Here is a 23,359-nt window from a genome sequence, read left to right on the forward strand (position 1 = left end):
CAAGGGCCCTTGGGGCAAAAGGATGGTAGATGAGGAATACACTTTGCACGTGTTGCAGTTTTTTTCAGTGGTCAGCCTGCTAGACGCTACAGCAGGAAAAAGCCAGCTTTGAGAGCCGCTTCAGTCTTCAGCTCAGTCCCCTCTTGGACTCCCTGAAATCGCCAAGCACAGACCCCTAGGGTTCCTCAGCCTCTGCAGGGCTTCCTGACTTGTCCTAAAAGGGAAAGCCCTGATGACAGTCTCAAGGATTTATTAAACACAAGGGCTTAAGGTTCCAGGGCCTCTCCTGGGGAAGCTCTGACAAAAATGAAGGAGGCAGTTCTTTTCGAGGCCCAGGGTTGTTATTCATCTTCCGTGCGTGGCTCGCTGATAAGCTGGGCCACGCACAAAATGCCAGGAGCAGGCTCCTCATTCAGAGAAATGGTGCAAATGGAGATTCCTTCTGGAGGTCTCTGTCCCCGAGTACCAGACTTGGAAAGCTATGGCACAGAGAGTCTCCGCTGGTGGGTTAGGGAGGACCACCAACTGACCGTGCAGGCCTGAGGCAGAGTACGTGGGGCCAGAGAAGAAGAAGGGGGTTAAGCCCCAGGTCACCACGAGAGAAAAACATTAGTAATAGCCTCCGTACCAACCATCCATCCCATTTTTCTGCTCCTTCTGCCATCCTAGGATGGCCTCAGAGAAGGCACAGTGCAACCCTAGTCCTATCGAAATTTTGAGGAAGCCAAGGGAATGGAAGGGCCTGATGAATAACAACAGGAACAACACCTTACATCTGAAGAGCACTTCACACTCTTCACAGACTGTTACTTAAAGAATCTCACTTAAATTATGCAAGTACCATATTAAATGTCCTGGCCAGGAATAATTATGCCCACTTGCCTTTCGCACTGGGAAACTGACATGCAGTGAGGGAATGCAACCGTCCCTGACTTGTGGGGCTGGGCTTGGACCCGAAGCAGCTGGATCTTCTGATTGTTGATTCATGGATTTGTTGCTCGATAAAATGCCCTTGTTTCTGCTCTTTCCTATGCTGTCTCTAGGTTTTGGAGACAAGGGGCTGTCAGCTAAAACCCAGCCACCCTGGTTTCACAAAGCAGGTCTGCAGTTCAACCTCAACAGAGTCTCTGGGGTTGGGAGGCTGAGGCCCTCTTCAGAGCCCCATAGTCACCACGTGGCTAAGCTCAGAGTGTGAACAGCAGAGAGACTGAAGCCCGCACTCAGTCACCTACCATTTCTTTGTGGTTGGGGTAGTATGTCTGCTCAATGAGTGGGAACTTTTCTCCTCCCAGTGTCTTGTAGACGGCCACCAGCTGGGCAAACTGCAAAAGAGAAGCAAAGGTTTCAGTTTCCCTAAACAGCTCTGGAACAGACAGACCAAGTGTCAATCCAACAAATATTTGTTTGTCAGTCAAACAATTATTTATTGAGTACTTGCTCACTGAGGGCTTTGTGCAAAGCGCTCTGAGGATATAAAAGAGGTGTCCCATTCCTATTCTCCAGGAACGTATGCTTTAGTTGGGGAAGGGAGAGAGTGAGCTAACATTCATTCAGTGCCTACTCAATTTTAATGATATTTCATTTAATCCTCATATCAAATTGATGAACTAGGTTCTTTATCATCTTCATTTTACATATGAAGCTCAGGGAGGGTAGGAAGCTTGCCTAAAGTCACGGAGCTGCAAAGAGCTTGTAAAGCTGGGATTGAAATTTGGGTCTCTAACTCTAAACACCTTCGTCTCTAGAGATGGCAAGTGATGAAGCTGGATAGGTAACATGGGGCCCAGTCATGGAAGTTCAAATGCCAAGCAAAGGAATGGTAGCTTTTTCCTGTAGGGAGAATGGAGTCATGGAATGCAGGAAAACAGACCCAGTCTTCTAGGACTTACTACTCATCTACGAACTGAACTCACTGGACCTTCACCTATGAGAAGCCAGAACAGCTCCATGGAGAAGAGATGAAGTACACAGACTTAAGTGTCAGGGTTTGCCTTTGGCGAACATGTAGCACCCCTTGGTGCCCCCTGCCCCCCATACTTTATAAGTGAAGAAACTGAGGCCCAGAGAGGTCACTTGCCCAAGGTCACACAGTAGTTGAGCCAGATTCATAGCCAGGCTCCTCTATTCCTAACCCATAACTCTCCCTACTCACAGCAGCCTTTCAGGCTCTAAAGAGATTACGCTCTTCCCACAGGAAGCTTTCCAGTTCCGCCCACTCACACGCAAGCTCCCCACATCCACCCCAGTGTGCTGGCAGCAGGGGTAATCCAGCTTCTTCTCTCTAGTGCTACTGGGTTCACGCTCTAAGCCACTGATATCTGGAACTGCTAGTAGGAAAAGTTGCCACATCAAATCTACCTTCTATTTATTAGAGAAAGGAAAGCTAGAACATTTTTCAAAAGCTCGGGTTCTGTTTTTGATCAGGGATGTTAGCGCATGAGTCAGTTCGGGGGAGACGATAAAAGCCAGAACTGGGTTGTTAGAAAACTGCAGTCTTCTGATTCTTCTTGTTCTGCTCGAACTTGCTAGGTGTCCTTAGGCAAATGATATCTCCTCTCCGGGCCTCCTTTTCTTCATATATAAAAAGAGAGAACTGAGTTTGATCAGTTCCTCAAACTTTTTACCACAAAAGAACATCTTTTTATTACATTTCCTCCCAAACTCCATGATCAAACTGTTGTTTAAGTGATCATCTGCTGTGGTCCTTTTGTGAGTAGAGATAGAATCTGTTATTCTTGAAATGCTGAAAACAGTGGAATTTCCGGGTCACTTCCCTTAGTGACACGCAGTTGGTGACTCTAGATCTCTACGGCCTCCTCCAGGGCTGCAAGTATGATTGATGGACTCTCAAGGCCCAAAGATTTTATTATTGGAAGAGACTTGAGAGAGTCTCTAGGCCAGACATCTCATTTTACAAATGAGGAGACTGGGACTATAGAAGCAAAGGAAAGCGCAGGCTCCCACATCATGCCTGGACTTGGGGCTGCACTGGGACAGCGCCCAGGTCTCCTCCTGCCCAGTGCATTCTCCACTGTACCCTGCTGTCGCCATTCTCTGGTTCTTCAACCTTCTCTGACTGTCAAGACCACCCCTCAGACCTTTCCTGCCTTCTCTGATTCTCTCCACCACCTCATCTGACCTTTAAGTCCTGCCTGCCCACCTCGGCCTGGCTGGACTCCTGCTCTGTGTCTGGACACCTGCCTGAGCTCCCAAGGCTCTCCAGCCTCCCCGGAGAGCTGATACCAGCCCTGCCTCACAACCTCTGTCCTGCTGCAGCCCACGCCCTGGCACGGCACCAAGGCATGTGGGGCCCTATCTTCCCAGCATGTGGGATTGTTAAACAGACACCACACCGATGCCAAAAAGGCCCACGGCAGGTTCTCAGAGTCCCGGCACAGCCAAGACTAAAATGGCAGCCAGTTCCCAGGCACTAGCTGGGCCTCTGGGAGCTCATACTACCCTCCTCCACCCCCTGCAGTCCCTTCTGCTCAAAGTACTGGGCTTGGCATCTAACCCCTGCCTCCTTGGAAACTTAGATTCAGTCACAAGCACAAAGTCACCAATTAAACAAAAGGAATATCTGATAAGGGTTATTTCCACCATGCCTAGACAAAAGAATGGATTTGGGAGCTGGGGGTGGTATTGGCAATGAATAGGAAGATAATATTCAATATAACCACTTATCCAGTGTATCAGGAAAGACTTCTTGGATGAAATGGGATTTCAAGATCAGTCTGAATTTAATGTTATCCTTATCCCTCCTGGAAATAAAATGCTTTAATTCAACTCATGTGCATCTGTCTCTAAAAAACACCCAGAGTGACAGGATTTTCAGATAAATTTGCAGCAATATGTGATGATGGCATTCTTGCACTCTCTGGAATGCTACTTTCATTGGTAGGTCTACTTCTGCTTTCAAAATCCCAGTGTGCCTGCCCTGACCAATTTATGAGATAGTGGATATGCTCAGAGACACTGTGATAGAGACAACATAGAGCCTTTCCCAATCCAACTGAGGCCTCTCCTCACACCAAGAGCAGCCACAATAAAGAAATTTAGAAAATACACACCAAAGTCATCATCTCAGAGGGACCCTCCCCTCACAGTCACCAAATTTGTTCATTCCCATTAACAGACAGAGAACGATATATAAAATGGATCAGTGTGGCAGCTGCTTAGTGAAAACGAAGGGAGAACTTGGTGTTTTGCCAGGGAGCCCCGCTGTTCTCATGCGATGCCAACGGCAATATGCTGGATTGTGAAGGGGTGAGAATGTGAACCCTCACCAGATCCCAAATCCCAGGAGGGGCAAAGCCCCAGGCACAGGCTTTCTGATCTGCCCCTCCCTGGCCTCCAGCACAGTTTTGGAACATAAAGCAGGGAATTAGTTTCTTTCAGATCCCCAATACTAGGGGACCGTAACACCAGGCTGGCAAGCTGGTGGAAGGTACTATGATTATTCCTAGTTTACAGACAAACCAGAGCACAGAGAGGTTTAGTCAGAAGGCTGATTAGTGAGGGTGCCCAGAAAAAAGCTGATAATAGCAGAATCGCCCTGTGTGGCTATGAGGGAGCCAAATTCTAACAGGTATTGAAGGGGTGAGGGCGGAAAGGGCTAGGACATGAGTGCAGTAGGAAAGGTCATGTGACTAAGGGGAAACCTGGTGAAGGCCTCATATGTGCTCTTCTGTGATTAGCAACTCATTCAAATCACACAATTCCTGTAGCCTGTTTCTGCACAACTTTAGGACTCCAGAACCTCAGGCCAGACAGAGGGAAAGGCTGAACAAGTGGCAACTACAGCAGCTCCCAGATCTTTCTACTCCTTGCTCATTGGTCTTTCTCTCACACTGTCAGGTCTCCCTGGCTTCCAGTGGAACAGGAAAACTGAGTTCAGGTGTAAAAGTAGAGGTGATGGATCCATTTAGTTAAAAAACACCCCCTCCAGCTCCCTGAGTCTGGGAGCTTGGGGTCTGGGAACTTCACAATCAGCCACCAGTGCCATGACCCTTGGCAAGCCAGCATGTGAGATCTGAAATGATTTTTGAAAAACAAGAAGAGGAGGATGTGATTACGGGCAGGTGTTTCCTTCCAAGACGACCAGCCTGGAGCAGCAAAGTTATAGGAACTGGATCCCCCAGCTGTCAGAGGGGAGGCCAGAGAAGCCCAGGACCATCACAGGCCACTTTCCCTCCTAGCGTCACTCTTCTCTCTGCTCAAACGTTTCTACTGCCTCCAAGACTTCCAGACTAGCCAAGGAGGAGAACACCAGACTAGCTTCTTCCTCACGTGATAACCCAATTTATGCGAGAGAGACTATCATCTAGAGAAATCCTTGCCCTGAAACTTTGGTAAGTTACTTAATCCTTTCTGGGTCTCATTTCTCTGTAATAAGTGATAATAATGATAATAACTTCCTTGTAAGGTTATCGTGAGGATTAAATGAAGTTAATGTAGGAAAATCTCAGATCATGGCATCACATAGTAAGTGGTTTTATACTCCTTACCTTCCTTCTTTAATTTTCACATCTCTACGTGAAGGGGTGAGAGCTGATGATCTCTAAGGGCACTTCCAGCACACGTAAGTGTCTGATTGATATATGTGTGGATGAATCTCATTTTAAGGTTGTTGAAACACTTGGTAGGACTCTGACACGAACATCCCTCTGAGATGGACCATCCCCTTGGTCCCCACCGGCCTCAGGCCTTTCCAATGGTTAGACCTTTCACAGACAAGAAACTGGCACTTTTATTGTTGTATCCTATGGCTAAGGGCAGAGCCTACAGGCCTGTAAGGGCGTCTTCACAGAATCTTTGGTGTGACTTCGCTGTGAGGCCAAAGGTCCACTCTGCAGCAAAGGCGGCCCAGCCCGTGATGACAAAGTCCTACTGTGAGAGCCTACCCTACCCTGTGTCCCAGCTGAAGCTCCTCCCACATCTTCTCAGCTGGCACCTACTGCACCTGGATCACCAGTGGTCCTCCTAGGGACTGGGAGATAGGAGGACCAGGGCCCTACCGTTTTACCTGGCAGAAGGGTAACTCACTCACCACCCACGGCTTGTCACAGAAGTTGTAAATGGATTCCAGGGAGTTGATGCTGGGGAGGCCTGCATACTGCATGCCAATGATCAGGTGGCGGAAGTCCTCATTCTCTGCCATGCCAAACGCATGCTGCCGGATGAGCACAAAGTCTGGTCGGAAGGACCTGGGAAGAACGTAGAAGTCTGCCATCAACCAGAACCTCAGGTCATACATCCTCTTGTCTCCCATCTCCAAAGACCAAGACAGGGAAGGAGTATTAGGGGTTACCCGAGCCAAGCCCTTCATTTTATCATTACTATTCTTTCATGGACTAGGAAATGAGTATTATGTTTGGCACTTCTCAAAGGAGATTTGAACAGATTTCTGAAATTCTCTTATTCCTCTGGGTTAAGCACTGTCTTTTTCTAAGGTACAAAAGCCCTCAGGAGGGAAGAAACACTTTAGACCCTCACACCTTAGGTCAACAAGAATTTTCCCTGTCCCTATGGGGCATGACAAGAGCTGAAGCTCCTGTGGCTCCAGAGTTGGTACCCCAAGGGGGTCCCAGCAGACTCTGAAGACAACACACTTGGCTGGCTTCACTGCCCTGCCGTGTAGATCCCTGATCTCAGCGTCCTGCTCTGACTCTTTAAAGCTGCTCCTTAAAATAGGCAGTGCCCTCATCAGGTCCCCGGGTGAGCAAGGGTCCCGGCTGGCTGAGAACAGATACCAGACGTCCCCATGTTATTCTTCCAAAGCGGATGCTAGGGAGGGGTGCAAATATTTTTTGCAGAACTGAGGTTGAGCAACTGGCTACAGGAAGCACTGAGAGTACAGAGTGTTCCCATGCATGGAAAGGCTCCTTGCATTTCACCTCTAGCCAGCAGAGCTCCCAGCCCCAGCTGCTCCACAGGACCAGGGCCCCCATCTTCATGCCCTGATTCCAGAGGAACCCCACCTTCCTGGAGAGTCAGTTCTGTGGCAGCATCTGCCCTCAAGGCTCTAGGCCTTGGCCATTTCACACATGTGTAATGACCTACCCGGTTCTCTTCCCAGGCAGCCGACCAAGCCCCACCTACAGCTCCAGCCCCACCTGGGCTCAGAGATCAGTCTTTTAAAGTGGGGGTGGTAGGACCCCTCCTCAGTCGCTCAGGGGAGCTAGCATCAAGTCAGGTGGCATGTGCTCTGACCTCCCTGTGCCCTAGTTCCGGGAAACTGGCTCCGGCTGTATGCCTGAGACCAAACCTTATATCCCAGTCACACGCACTGAGCTCTAGGCTTGCGGTCAGCTCCTGATTCCCCACACTGCGACTGGAAGGGCCTGCCTTATTTCTGCCAGATCCCTCCCGGCACCCTGACATGGGCCTTCCTGCCACCACCCGCTTGTGTCATGCGTCCCTGTGATTCATTGCATTTGCAGTTGGAGGAGCCCACCATTCTCTCTAGAAGGAGCTTCCTGAGCTCACCCCCATGTGGACAGACGTCTCCTTTTCTGTCCTCCTCAGTCTCCAGGATGGATGAGCTCACATTTCCTGACGTGAGGCTCCAGACACCTGAGTTCTGCCTTCCCTGTCACGGACCCAGGTCCTGTTGGACACTGGCAGCCTCAGTGTCAGGGTAGCGTAGATTGAGGTAGGGAAAAGGGTGAAGTGAACACTCTTCCTGGAGCAATACCCTGATGTCTGAAAACCCGAAGCCACGCTGAGCCCCAGGGAAGAAGAACACTGTGGGAACCTTTCTCCCTCATCTGGAATCCCCATCACTTCCCGCACAGAACTGTTGTGTTACAATTGATGATGTCTGTAAGTCACCCAGCACCCTCCTGGCACGTAAGTGCTTTGTAATTGCAAATTTTCTTCCACCCACAATGTCCCTTCCCACCCCAGGCTTTCCTATCAGACTTATGAGTTCCCAGGAATTTGGAACATAGAAAGAACACAGCGCTGGGAGTTAAGAGAATTCACATAGAACACAGGGCTCTGCTACCAACTTACTGAGGGAATCTAAGCAAATCAATGTAAAAAAGGAGGCTGAACCAGAGCGGAGGTTTCCAAACTTTTTAAAAAAAGCAATGGAACCCTGTTTTCCAGGGGAAATATATTCAGAGATAAAAGCCCAGAGCTGCACTGGCTGAGGTAGGGTGGGAGTCTTGGAACACCTCTCACAGGAATCCAGGTACCGCTCAGAGAGCTCTGAGCCCATGGAGCGTTCTCTACCAGTGGACTATGGCCTCCCTAAAGGCAGGAGCTGGCTTCCTCTGCCTTCCTCTGCCACTGCCGCACAGCACACATCATCAACTTCTGTACGCTATACCTAGCAATGCTGTCCCACTGCAAGCCAGAGATGGTGACTGTGGTGACAGTGACAGCGACCCAGAGGACAGAAAGGACCTTACCGGACAACCTTTGTGCCATTCCGGAGCACCTGCATATCCACAGCATAGGTCCCATCTGCATGGGCCACCAGGTTGAGCTCTGAAAATTCTGCCTGGAAAATAACAGGAGGAGATTAAGAGTGTAGATTTCATGGTATGTGTTTTTTACTATGATAAAAAATGAATAAATAAAAATAACAGTAGGGGAGTAAGCCCACAGTCCTGATTCTGCGGGGCCCTCCGCATAGCAGCAACAGCATCCCTTCCACCAAACATTTATTTACCGTTTGCAAAGCATTTTCCCAAACTGATCTCATCTAACTCTCATAGCTACTCTATGAGGCAGGAGGGGCAGAGATAATTATCCTTATTTACCAAAGGAGCAGCTAAGTGACTTTTCTGGACAAACAAAACTTATTGTTGGCAGAGACAGGAACATAACTCAGGCCTTCTGACTCCCCACCCAGCATCCTTTGTGCTGCCTCTCTACAGAGCGGGAATGCAAACTGGGGCAAACATGCCCTTTATCAATTTCAACATAAATACACTAAGTTTTAGTTTAGGCAATTGGGTTTTTAGTTCTGCTCCGGCCCAACTAGCTGCATAAGATGTTCAGGAAAGTTACTTGTTCTTTCTGGGTGGACAGTTTCTCCCATCTATAAAATGGGAATAATTTTTTTTTATCAACCTTGCCTATCTAATAAGTTATTTTAAGAACTGAATGCAACAATGGATAGGAAAAGTACTCTGTATCAATCACAGCACACCATGTAAGGAATGATGAGTAACTGCTATCATTACATATAAAATACATGCATTGTTTAAACTGGACATCCCCCATGCACTCGAATGGACCTAATCTCTATTTATCATGAAGCAAACAGTACAGGAAGATAAAAAATGACCTTTCAGGACTTCTCTGCATTAAGACCAGGAGGTGTGCTTTTCTAAGTTCTCTTTGAAGTGTAGCCTCAGGCATGCAGAGGAGGCACCACTGGAGGCCACACAACTGAATGGCAGACGTGTGCCTACCCAGCAAGACCATGCCACCAGCAATATGTAGGTGTGGCCATGTCCTAGGAAGACATTCCTCTAAAGTGTTCCTCAGCCTGAGAACCCTGCACCCAGAGGGCCCCAAGAGCCACGCTGCTTGCCTCTCTACGGACACCAGAGCCATGAGGAGAAGTCAGCGAAGTTGAAAGATGCAGCCTTCAGAACCATGTCTCATAGAGAGAAAAGTCCTGGAAAGGGTTGGGGGAGGAGATGGAGAGCCTAGAAGCTAGTGACAGACACTGATCTCCACTTGGCAGAACTAAATGGTTCATTCTGGAATGTCAAGAGGAGCCAACAATGATGCAGATGCAACCCTGGGCTCCAGGCTGGTTACCTGTTCCACTTTGATATCATAATCTCCAAGGACTTTTTTGCCCCGAAAGCACTTGGCCCTGGAAAAAAGGGAAAAAAACCCACACAAATTAGTTCTGTACAGGTGTTTGTGGTCAGAAATTCACTCTCACAAAGACGAGGACCATGGCAGACAGAATCCCAGAATGAGAGTCAAGAGACCTGGGTCAGTCTGCTATTGGATCACCATGAGACAGCCTCCAGTCAAACCAAGGCCTCCCCTCTATAAAATAAACCAAGAGGCCTTTCACTCTCAGGCATTGTCATTTTATGATAACATCCTTGGTCTTTCCAAAAGGAGGCTAGAAGTAACAATTTCCCTAATGTTACTCCTGGTAAAGACTAGGTCAATTTTATACATCCCTATAGTTTCCTTATCTTCCCCCATCCTGCCTTTCACTCTGATTTTCTAGTTGGTTTCCACCCTTGGAATTTTAGTTTCTAAGGAAACTGGTATTATTTTACCTCTTCATACCCATACTTCCAAAAAGGATTTGAGACAATAATTTAAAAAGCAAATATATCCAACAAAACAAGGATTAAAGGACAATCAATGAATGAAGGAGAGTTAATTATACCAGAAAAAAAGCAGAGGGCAGGGGGAGAGGCTGAGGAAAGCTACTGTAATTGAACACAAAACCTATCCTGTGTTTCTGGGCAGTCAAGAGAATGAGTCAAGCCTAGATACACTGTACTTATTATCTTCCCGTTTTGTCACGGAGCTGGAGGAACCTCACATTACAGCTGCTGGTAAGAGGACTGTTTATGCTTATATTTATAGCCATTGCTACTTTGCTCTTCACCTCCCCTTCCTCTCATAAGAGTTTCTTATGTGCCTTTATAGGCTGGTTCTCCACCTGTAAAAAGGGCCCTTCCACATGCTACCTAGGTTGGGCTTGCTTTCCCAGTGCTTGAAATTTCAAATTAGTATGTTTCACTGGAGGTTTTCTAAAAGTCCCTCTCCAAAACAAAGGGATAAACTAACATTTATTGGGCATCATGTTCTAGGAATTATGTGCTAATTTCTTTCAAGAACATTTCATTTAGTCCTCATAACAACTTATGAGATAGGGAGAAAGGCATTCATTTTCGAGATGAGGAAACCAAGACTCAGGGGATAAAAATGGCACATTCAAGGTCATATGGCAAGTTAGTGACAGAACCAATATTCACACCCAAGTCTGAGTCCAGAGTCGTTGGCGCTGCACAGCACTGTCTCCCTCTGCTTATTCATTCTTGCCATCCTCATTCCCACCATTACAAAAACTGACTTGTCATGTATGCTGCATTGCATGTGTCTTCTCCCATTTTCTCTCTTCTGTGCAAAAGGGACTTGATGTTGTGAGCGCTAGTTCCACTACAAATACTTCCTACACCGGTTCCTGTGAACTACCCAGGACGAGGCCAGGCTATTTCCTTTCTGATCTGGTTCTGGAACAGTCTGTTCTAGGAAGTTGTCATTTGTCCTATCCAAGTCCCTGGCTACCCTCAAATTGCTCCTCAGGGGCATTCAGCCATCCTGGAGCTGGAGCACTGAAGTCCATCCCCCTACCTCTGCCCCAGTTCCTTACTAAGCTTCATCAGCTTGCTTCCAGAACGCTGTTCAACGTTCACAGCTCAGCAAGCCCCTTGGGCAAGGGGCCTGTAGCACATCCCATCCCTTTTAGGGTTCCATCTTATTTATGGGTTTAAATAATAGCGTATGCATGGCACTATCACTGCTCTGCAGATCTTGAGGACTCCGTAGGTCTTCGTCCATGACTATAAACAGAAGGAACTGGAGTAAATGATCTAAGAGGTTCCTTCCCTGTGTTGGTGAGGTGTGCCTACCCTGTTACCAGCAATGCTTTTTGATGCTTCCTCCCATCTTCCTGTCTCAAAATAGCTCTCCTTCTGTGAGGTAAGTCTCAGAGGCATTAACAATAACCTCTCATTCTGTATGATGCCTTGCATTTTCAAAGCACATTCTTGCCTTATTTGTTCCTTACAACTCTGTGAAGCAGCCAGGACAGACAGTGCTGTCCATTTAACCAATGGGGAAAGAAACCCAGAGCAGCTAAATAATATGCTCAAATCACAGAGAAGTTCATAGGAGTTAAGCTTAGAACTAAGAGTTTATGTCTAGGTACTTAGGTGCTGCCAGGGTTTTTAATTCACTCATTTATTTTGTGGGTTGTGAACACTGATATTGAAGTATAAATATAGATTCTGTCTGCATTTATCTGCCACTTTCTGCACCTGCCCATTGACCAAGTTGGCTAATGATACTGTTTTCAGGCCTTGTGCCCACCCCCAACCCTCCAATTATCTTAATGCCTTTTCCTTAAGGTAGTCTGTCCTCTTGGAAATGTTAGTTTGAGTTTCTGGCTCTGGGTGATGGACCTCTCTTGGCTGAGACACAGTCTTATAGAAAAGGAGCCAACGTGGCAGGCGATGGAGCAGAGTCTTCTGGAGAATGAGCACATTCTCCCAGGTATTTTCATGAAAAATTTTGTAACTTACAAGCAAGTGACAGAATTCCTTCCTGATCCTAAGAGAGCACTGTTAGGAAGCAGTGTGCTGGAATTCAGAGGGGTTCTGGATCACAGGGCTCTGGAATCACAGTCTGCGTGGGAATCCTAGCTGGACACTTTTTTGGTTGTGTGACCACAAGCAAGTGGCTTAAGAAAAAAAAAAAGTATGTCACATGGTTAAACCAATAAATCTATCTTCAAAAGAATAAGATGGATAAGATGAAAAATACATTTTTCCTTTCCCATTTCTCTTTCATCACACATACTCCCCATTATCAGTTGCAAGCATATCCTTCCAGTGTGTGAAATTGTGTGCATATATCTGCATACATATATGTTTCAAACATATGGCATCATGCTATATAAACTCTGCTTTTTTGAACCTTAATTTTTTATTGCACTTAAAAATATACCAGTCCTTTGGGTAGTGTAGACATTTTAAAATATTAATTCTTCCCAATCCATGAACACGGGATATCTTTCCATTTACTACTTTATAATAACTTTGTATAGAATATAACCTATGAAAATGTTGTATGTTACTATGTTGTATGCATGAAACTAATATTGTAAGTCAGCTCTACTTCAATTAAAAAAATACATCTTAGTGATATGCTTTCAACATATACTGATAGACCTCCTTCTTTCTTTTTTTTTTTTTTTTTGTGGTACGTGGGCCTCTCACTATTGTGGCCTCTGCCATTGCGGAGCACAGGCTCCGGACGCGCAGGCTCAGCGGCCACGGCTCATGGGCCCAGCCGCTCCGCGGCACGTGGGATCTTCCCGGACCGGGGCACGAACCCGTGTACCCTGCATCGGCAGGCAGACTCTCAACCACTGCACCACCAGGGAAGCCCTAGACCTCTTTCTTTGTAATAGCTGCATGAAATTCCATTTGAAGGTCATACAGTAATTTAACCAATATTTACTGGTGATATGGAGGTTCCTTAAAAAACTAAAAATAGAACTACCATACGACCCAGCAATCCCACTACCGGGCATATACCCTGAGAAAACCATAATTCAAAAAAAGTCATGTATCACAATGTTCACTGCAGCTCTATTTACAATAGCCAGGACATGGAAGCAACCTAAGTGTCCATCAACAGATGAATGGATAAAGAAGATGTGGCACATATATACAATGGAATATTACTCAGCCATAAAAAGAAACGAAATTGAGTTATTTGTAGTGAGGTGGATGGACCTAGAGTCTGTCATACAGAGTGAAGTAAGTCAGAAAGAGAAAAACAAATACCATATGCTAACACATATATATGGAATCTAAAAAACAAACAAAAAAAGGTCATGAAGAACCTAGGGGCAAGACGGGAATAAAGACACAGACCTACTAGAGAATGGACTTGAGGATACGGGGAGGGGGAAGGGTAAGATGGGACAAAGTGAGAGAGTGGCATGGACATATATACACTACCAAATGTAAAATAGATAGCTAGTGGGAAGCAGCCGCATAGCACAGGGAGATCAGCTCCGTGCTTTGTGACCATCTAGAGGGGTGGGATAGGGAGGGTGGGAGGGAGGGAGACGCAAGAGGGAAGAGATATGGGGATATACGTATATGTATAACTGATTCACTTTGTTATAAAGCATAAACTAACACACCATTGTAAAGCAGTTATACTCCAATAAAGATGTTAAAAACAAACAAACAAAAAAACCCCCCAAGTGTAGGGACTTCCCAGGTGGTCCAGTGGTAAAGAATCCACCTTCCAATGCAGGGGACACGGGTTCGACCTCTGGCCGGGGAACTAAGATCCCACATGCCACGGGGCAACCGAGCCTGGGCACCTCAACTAGAGAGCCTGCGTGCCGCAAACTACAGAGCCCATGCCCCCTGGAGCCTGCACGCCATAACTAGAGAGAAGCCCGAGCACCACAATGAAGAGCCCGCAGGCTGCAACAAAAGATCCTGCATGCCTCAACAAAGATCGCACGTAGCACAGCTAAGACCCAATGCAGCCATAAATAAATAAACAAATAAATAAATAAATAATAAATAAATCTTAAAAAAAAATTACTGGTGAGCGTTTAGATTTCCAGTGTTTGGATTGTTTTTGCTATTACAAACAGAGCTACAATGGCTTACATTTAAGAATATATTCATAAGATAAATTATTTTTTCCAGCTTTATTAGGTTATAATTGACAAACAAAATTATAATATTTTAAGTGTACACCATGATGATTTCATACATGTATACTTTGTGAAATGGGATAAGCACAGATTAATTACCACACCTATCACCTCACATTACTACCTTGTGTGTGTGTGTGTGTGTGTGTGTTGTGTGCATGTGTGTGGTGACAACACTTTAGATCTACTCGCTTATAAGCAAATTTCAAGTATACAATACAGTATCATCCACTACAGTCACCACATTGTACATTAGAAGGATAATTTATTGCAGAATTGCTCGTGTAAGGAACAGACAGAGCTTTTACTGATATCGGCACACTGCCCCCCACCCAAGAAAAAGATTATATCACTCTCCCCAGTGTTTGAAAGTTTGGGAAAGTTACTTCACCTCCCTTAGTTATCCCCCCCCCCCATGCCATAGTCCCTTGCTTAAGCTGGGCACAGAGAAGGTGCTCAGTAAGGAATTTCCAACAGCCAGTCTTGTCAAATCAATCCAAATTCACCCCCTGGTGCTCAGTCTAAACAGAAACCAAGATGTACATCCTTGAAGCACGGACTAAAAATATCTATGGTGCGTGTGTTGTCAATTTCCCCCTATTGTAACATTTTCTTAACAAGCCTACCAGCTGAGGATCTTTGTGAGTTTAATGGCTTGCCCAGGCAATGAACCACCTCCCCTTACTGCTAAAATGAGTGGAGGCTTCTAGGTTTAACTCTTCTTACTCAAGGCACAGAACACCCTCAGGAATTCCCATGCTCTTGCAAACTAGGGCTCATGAGGCTGAGGAGACATCATCAGAGACTTCTCTGCTAAGGCTGCCTCAAAACTTGGCCCAATCTTGCTAAGCCCAGCTTAAATACTCCCTCTTTATGCATGGGGAAATGGAGAAAGGTCTAGAATTAGGAGCCAGGGGAGCTGAGTTCAGGCCTAGTTCTACCACTTCTCAGCTGTGTGACTTTGGGCAAGTAACAGCCTCTCTGAGCCTCAGTTTCGTCATGTATAAAATAGGGCTAATAATGATTTTAATAATAATAGCAAACATTCACTACATACTAACCACCATCTTAAGTATTCTACGTATCTTACTTCATTTAATAATACCTGACTCACAGGTTGCTGTGAAGACTTAATGAAGCCAGGTAAGAATAAATGACATGAAAGTATTTTGGAAACTCTGAAATATTATGCAAATATAACGTACTATTAGCAAAATGCAACAAACATTCATGTACCAGGTATTACTGCTGTTTTACTATGACCAGAGCCAACATGCCTTCTTCCTCTTCTGAACTTGCATCCCATTTATTGTCTACTCCTGATATCTGGCTTATAGCATCATCATCTGATACCACCTTTCAAACTCAGTTGTCTAATAATCTGTGATACCCCTCCCCCACACCAGCCTCAGATCACTGGATTATGCAACAATACTTCAGAGCAAGGATTACCCAAATGAGCCCTGGATTCTCCATCATTTTGTATTTTAAATATTGATTATGTCCTGCTGTCATATTACATGCTCTGAGCTAAGGCTTGTACAAATATAATCAACATATTATAAATTTCCAACTACTTCCCTAAACTGTGTACTTATTCACAATCAGGGCTTGCTTATTGACTGGAGATGTTAGGAGTGATGGTGCTGGCTGGACAGATGCAGAAAACCAGAAGAGGCCACCCTCAGGACTGAGCGGACTGAGTGTGTCTCTGCAGCCCCAGCCGTCTTCTCCTTTCTTCTTGCAGGCGTACGTCCCAGGGTGTCATGTTCTTTCTTCTCTCTTCTTCCCCACATGAAAATCTGTTCTCAATCTCCATCCACACCGGAACTAAAGGACCTAAAAACAGCCTAGAGTGTAAATCCTCCCTGGGTGCCTGAGGCTCGCACAGGGATCCAATCCTCAAGCTAGAAGATGAAAGCACTAACAATGCACCTAGTAAATGCCTAGCACGGGTTAGACATAAATGTCCAGACAAGGTGCTTAGTTTCTGGGTCTTATTGTCTATAACTCAGGCCCTATTCTTTTGGTCAAGCATCTCAAGGCATCAAGAAATTAGAAAATAAACTAGAAATAGTAGAGGAATCTATTCCCCACCCTACACTCAAAGGGTAAATCAGGCCTGCCGGTCTTGGAGAGAGTTTGTGGGCGCCTGCCGCCACCCCCTGGCAGGATGTGTACTGCAGACACGCCGTAGTCCTAGCTCACTCACCCACTGAGCTGACTCCACTGGCTCAGTGATAGCCCTCCAGGTGCTTATTTGATGCTCTGACAAACCATGCCTGAAAATTCACTATTTCTCCTAAAAAGTGTGTGTCCACATACCCCAAGCTAGGTAGTTGGCTTTTTGCCATCTGTAGAAAGAAAGGATGTGATTTATCAATAAATTCAGCAACAATTTACTGAACACCCAGTGGTAGGTACTGGAAATGTAAAAATGCATTAGTAGGTGCCAAGTAGAGAAAGCACAGTCTAGAAAGGGAGACCAATATGCATGTCGGTAATTGCTAAGGACCCTTTCAACTCTTAAGATTTATAGCTAATATTCACATTCCCACCTTTCAATCTTTTCCTTAAAAAAAAGAATTTAATGCACACGACTAAAACAACAGCAACAAAAGTTTCATCTAGCTCAGAAAGATGTACCGTGAAAAGTAAGTTTCCTCTACCTTCATGAAGCTCGCAGGTTAGTGGTGGGCAGAAGCATAAATAAAAGATCATAATACAGGGTATAAACGGTACCAAGGGTGTGGACAAGGCACTGTGGGGACCCAAAGGAGGGAGTTCTCTGCCTGGAGGAGCCTGGGAAGGCTCCAAGGACGCAGCTGAGTTTTAAAGAATGAGGAGGAATTTGCCACACAAGAAGCAGAGAGCAGAATTGAAAGGCACAGAGGCTGCCTGAGTACAGAGCACTGCAGCGGCCCAGCTGACTGGGGGAAGGGCATGCAGGCTGAGGCTCCTGAGAAAGGGAAGGGATGGCCTGTCAAAGAACTTCAAATGTCAGGCTGAGTAGTTGGGATGTAATGGCCAGCTTCCAAAAGAACTTTTTTTAACTTTTTATTATGAAAAATTCCATCCTCAGTAATCAACATTTTGCCAGTCTTTTTCATTTATCACCCTCACTGTTGTTGTTAGGACTGTTGTTTGATTGTTTTAAAGCAAATCCCAGACATCATGTTATTTCTCGTGTAGAATTTTAAGTAATATCTCTAACTGGTAATGCCTTAAAATTTTTGTTTACTGTGGCAAAATATATATAACAAAATTTGCCATTTTAACCATTTTCAAGTGTACAATTCAGTGGCATTTAGTGCGTTCACAATGTTGTGCAACCAACATCGCTACTTCCAAAACTTTTTCATCATCCGGAACAGAAACTCTGTGGCCATTAGGCAGTAACTGCCCATCCCCCCCAAATCCACCCCCCAGTCCCTGATAACCTCTAACTTACTTTCTCTTTATCCCAGGGAAATGACTTTTTAATAATTATTATTATTTAATAATTAATAATAATTTAAAACATCTTTACTGAGTCTATATTCAAGTTTTCCCAACTGTCTCCCAAAACACTGTCAAAGATTTTAAGCAGAGAGGTGACATGATCAGATGTGCCTAGGCCACGTTTTCTGGGACACAGAAGAGATGGCAGGGAGCCAACCAGGGCTTGAGATCATTTGGGAAGCTGGTGCAGTAATTAGACTTCAGGACTTGCTGTTTTCCTGATACATGGCAAACCAATAGTTACTGTACAACACTCATCAGGCAACTCAATTGATCATCTGACTGATCAGGGCTAGGAATTTAGAAGCTAGCTGGGAAACGACAGTGATAGAAAGTGGTATCAGACAGACACCTCATATAGATGTTCTGGAACAAAGCCATAAATGAGACATAAAATAGGCGGGCCTTACATTGGTAAAGGGGTTCTTAACTCAAATTTGGATTTGTAATCTAATTCATAAACCATAAAACTTGCTTTCAGTACATGGAGAAATGCCTGTTATAGATAACTGGTTTAGGAATAAGATACAAAGAATAGGAAGAAGTGAACAGTTTTCTGGATAAAGGCAACGTTCTGTGGCTGGTCCTTGACATTATTAATTCAGTGATTAAGTAGTTAAATCAAATTCTCTGCTACTTCTTAGATAGAAAGCAAGCTGCATGGCGTCTTAGTTAACATTCATATAAATGATCTGGAAAAGAGTGCATGGGGAAATTGCCAAATTTGCAGATGGCATTCAGCACTTCCAGGGATTAAAATGCCAAGTTGATTAGATATAAAGTGAAAGAAGATGTGGACGTGGGCAGAAAAGTGGCAGAGGAGTTTTAATGTGACTAAGTGTAAGAAAACATATTATATTCAATGGAAAATGATTTTATCAGGGGATCATGAGTGTTCCACTACAATCCAAAAAAGAACCTGAAATAAAAGAAAATTATTTCCTTAAGACATTAGTCCTGTGAGATGTAACAGAAAAACACAAAAAGACTGAGAGTGAAAGGTGAAAAATCATGTTGATTATCATCAGAAAGTTTATTGGAAACTCAACATAAAGGGTTTCTTACACTCTGAACTCACCTTGTACAAGTCATAGTACTTTCATATTTGTGATACAGCACATCACGTCCACTTGTCTAAACACAAATGACATGATGAAAGTAGAAATGGCCCAGAGAAAAACAGAACAAAATAAAAAGGCTCTGATTTTAGGAGAGGCTGATATAATGAGTCTTCTTCAGTCTGTAAAGGTAAAGATCCAAAGGGCACAGAAAGGTGTAAAGGAGGGAAAGAGAACTTGAGAGACTACATACTACACACATTATTCATCCCAGATATCCAAATTAATCTCACGATATTTCATGCCTTACAGGAACGTCATTTCAATGCTTCTGGTTTTATAGGAAAAGGAAGCTCGGATAAAATAAGTGACTTGCTTAAAAGCAGCAGTGAGTAGGTGGCAGAGCTAGTAAAATTAAATTTCAGCACTTCTGATGATCAAGTTTAGAAATCGTATATTTTAGATGGGAACTGGGCTCTACTCATTTTTGTAGCCTCAATGCCTGTCTTACTCTTCAACACACAGCAGATGCTCAGAAAATGTTTATGGAGTTATTAAAATGAATACAGCTAGACATTTGGAGGTTAATATCAGAGAGAGTAACCATGCTCAATCTGATAGAGTCCTGGGCTTGTAGATCTCTGAGGACACCTACTTAGTCCTTCCCTGGAGTTCATAAAATTCCCTCAAGTGACCTGCAGGAGGGCTTCAACAGACTGAGATGGCAGATGAGACCCCTTAAGAAAAACAGCAATCTCAAAGTTCTGAAAATGACTAATTTCTGAGTAAACACACCAGCTGTGACTTCAGTTGGTAACAGCAAATCACTTTTTCTGAGCAGATTTTCTGACGATCTCTATTTTGGGGAATAATTAAATGATGCAGTATCACAAGATAACAAGATTATCAAACACAGAAGAAATAAAAAAGAATCCTGTAACTCAGGAGAACACATGATGGGAAGATTAGCTGCATTTGTCTGTAATTACAGTGGAGCTACAGAACAGAATGCTTTGGAGTCATGGGACAGATTCACTTTCCATGACTGGCTTATAAAATTAAATCAGGCTGATTTGATATTCAAGTAGGTCAGTATTAAAGTTTGCTTTGGAGAAATATCAAGCAAGTATAATTTTTGAAAGATATGGATTTCTTTTATACCAGAAAAACAGAGATCCTAGCATTGACAAATGTCCAGGTTCAATTCCAGTGTCAGGTCACAAATCATACCCACAATCACCACTACCATCAAAGCCATCCATCTCTAGATACAGAGAAATGTCCTCTATGATCTGACCCCATCCTTCTATTCTAATCTCCCACTGTTTCCCTCCTGCAAGACTGCTGCAGAGTCTGTGTGAATTAGAAAAAGGCATTCTTTCCTGCAGGTGGACACTCCTACACCAGGGTTCTTGGCTTGGCAAGCAGAGTGTGGGTCTGCATTTCACCCCGCCTTGTCTCCTCAGTCAAATGCCCTTGTGTGGTGAACAACCTGAACAAGCATATGCAGGCGCCCTGTCCTGCTACCATTCAGACACTGAATGGTACTACTAGGTCCAACTGCCATTCAGACACTCTTTCCCAACTATCTCTTGTCAAACTACTGCTTCTGTGTATTGGTCCATTTAGAAATCACCCTTTTCTATGGAAACAACCTAAATGTCCATTGACAAACAAATGGTTAAAGAAAATGTGATATATACATACGATGGAATATTGTTCAGCCATAAAAAAAAGGGAAATACTGCCATTTGTAGCAACACGGATCAACCTGGAAGACATTATGCTAAGTGAAATAAGTCAGACACAGAATGATAAATACTGCATGACCTCATATGTGGACTCTAAAATAGTCAAACTCAGAAGCAGAGAATAGAATGGTAGTTGTCAGGGGCTGGAGGAGGGGGAAATGAAGAGATGTTGATCAAAGAATCCAAAGTTTCAGTTATGCAAGATGAATGAGTTCTGGAGATCTGATGTATACGGCATGATAGTTAACAATACTGTATGGTAAACTTGAAATTTGCTGAGTTCTCACAGAAGGAGGAGAAGGAGAAGAAGAAGGAAAAGAAGAAGGAGGAGAAAAAGGTAATCTCAAAGGCATTGTTTTTCTTACTAAATTTGCTTGTGTGGTAAATCACACTGATTGATATTCAAATGTTACATGACACTTGAGTTCCTGGGATGAACTCCACTGGGCCATGATGCATGATCCTTTTTATATAGCATGGGATCCAATTTGCTAAAATGCTGTTAAGAACTGTTGCAACTATGTTTATTGGGGATTTTGGTTTGTGGTTTTCTATTCTTATGGGGTCTTTGGTTTGATGTCAAAAGTAATAATTTTGGCTTCACAGAAGGAGATGGGAAGTAAGAAATTTTGTGGAACTTGTATTATCTCTACTATAAATGTTTGAGAGAGTTCATCTGTGAAGCGATCATAGATTTTCTACTTCGGGTCCAGGAATTAATCTTACTTTATCATATAATGTGCTTTTTAATACTTAATTGGATTCTATTAGTTAATATGTGACAAAGGATGAATGCATCTAGATTTTTAAGTGCACTGGGACAGATATTGTTTTCTTATTGCTCTTATCCAAATTATTGTCAAGGTTATTTTAGCCTCAAGAAAATTGGATGGAGAGTCTTCCATTTTCTTTTCTGGTACAAATTTTATGAATTATTTTAGCATGTATCCTCAAGCTTATTAAAGTAACATTTAAAAAAGAAATCACCTCTCTCCTCATTTTTAAAGGTCCCAAACAAGTTCTGCCTCCCTTTTGAAATCTTCCCTGTTCTCCCCTCTGTGGTGGTTTCTCCTTCCTCTGAAAGCTTAGTCTGAAACCTATTCACTTGTCATTTTAAATAGACTCAGCTTAGTATCATCTGATTTGCTTTATTTGTGCCTCTTCCTCCCTACCGTATCACCCTCTGAGGGTGCACACTGTCTTATACTTCCTTCCGAGTCCCCCACTACTCACCGTCACGCTCACCACTGCCTTATACAGAGCACACCTGGGTTAGTTCATTTTATGTGTCAACCTGAAAGGGCCACAGGGGTCCAGATATTTGCCTAAACATTATTCTGGGTGTGTCTGTGAAGGTGTTTCTGGATGAGATTAACATCTGAATCAAGACTGAGTAAAGCAGATGGCCCTTCCCAATGTGAGCGGGCCTCATCCAATCCACCGAAGGCCTGACTAGAACAAAAAGGTGGAGTAAGGGAGAATTTACTCTGTCTGACCGTCTTTGAATTGAGACATCAGTCTTCTGCCTTTAGTCTCAGACTGAAAGATATAGCATTCCTGGTCCTCAGGCCTTCAGAATTGGCCTGGAACTATACCTTCGGCTCTCTTGGGTCTCCAGTTTGCCAACCTTAGGACTTCTCAGCCTCTATAAATGCGTGAGCCAATTCCTCATGATAAATCTCTCTCTCTCTCTTTCTATATATAACTATAATCTTATCTCTCTCTCTTGCTCTCCCTCTATATATCTATATAAATAGATATATAAAGAATATATATAATCTATATGTTATCTATATTATCTATGTGTTATCTATATATAGATAATAGATGGATGGATATAGATACAGAGCTCCTCGACTGCTATAACAAAATACCACAGACTGGATGCTTAAACAGCAGACATTTATTTCTCACAGTTTTAGAGGCTGACCAGTCCAGATCAAGGTGCTGGCCTGGTGAGACTCTTCCTGGCTTGCGGACTGCCACCTTCGTGTTCTCACATGGTCGAGAGAGAGAAAGAGCTCTGGTCTCTCTTCCTCTTATAAGGACACTAATTCCATCACTGCGACACTACCCTCATGACCTCAGCTAAACCTAATTACCTCCCAAAGGCCCCACCTCCAAATACCATCACACTGGGAGTTAGAGTTTCAATATATGAATTGGTAGGGGGGCGGGGGGTGGAGACACACAAACATTCACCCCATAACAGCACCATTAATAAAGACCTATTGCTTGATTCCTGGCAGAAGACACCCACTCAACCTGGGACTTGAGGGAATGAGGAACCACAATATATAAAAGAGTATCACAAGAATACACAATAGTATATGTTCCTCAAATGCCAAAAACAAATAGCCATTTACCTCCTTTCAGGTGGGATATACTCTCCCTGAATCAAAAGGAAGAAAGAGAACCTTCCCCACCATGTCACATAGAAACGAGTCAGTTATTCAAGCCAACTCAGAAACTTTGCGTTTTAATCAATTGCTGAGTGGCATGGCACAGTGGAAAGAGCATGGATTTTAGGGTTAGACTAACCTGGGTTTAAATCTCAGGTGACCAACTTACTACCTAAACTT

The 23,359-nt window shown here is 44.1% G+C and overlaps 1 protein-coding gene and 1 long non-coding RNA gene across 2 annotated transcripts in view; both read right to left on the reverse strand.

Moving 5' to 3' along the window:
- The window catches only part of LOC117203218 (uncharacterized), a 360,640-nt gene that overhangs the window by 49,525 nt on the left and 287,756 nt on the right, over window positions 1–23,359 (reverse strand). The window lies entirely within an intron of this gene.
- The window catches only part of SYN2 (synapsin II), a 216,248-nt gene that overhangs the window by 35,799 nt on the left and 157,090 nt on the right, over window positions 1–23,359 (reverse strand). Inside the window, exons 2-5 of the mRNA XM_049715554.1 lie at window positions 9,784–9,841; window positions 8,418–8,509; window positions 6,050–6,206; window positions 1,233–1,322 (exon numbers count right to left, since the gene is read on the reverse strand). Coding sequence (XP_049571511.1) covers window positions 1,233–1,322; window positions 6,050–6,206; window positions 8,418–8,509; window positions 9,784–9,841 — 397 coding nt within the window. The remainder of the gene's footprint in view (window positions 1–1,232; window positions 1,323–6,049; window positions 6,207–8,417; window positions 8,510–9,783; window positions 9,842–23,359) is intronic.

The sequence above is a fragment of the Orcinus orca genome, chromosome 10, assembly GCF_937001465.1.
Source record: "Orcinus orca chromosome 10, mOrcOrc1.1, whole genome shotgun sequence".
Taxonomy (NCBI): Eukaryota; Metazoa; Chordata; class Mammalia; order Artiodactyla; family Delphinidae; genus Orcinus; species Orcinus orca.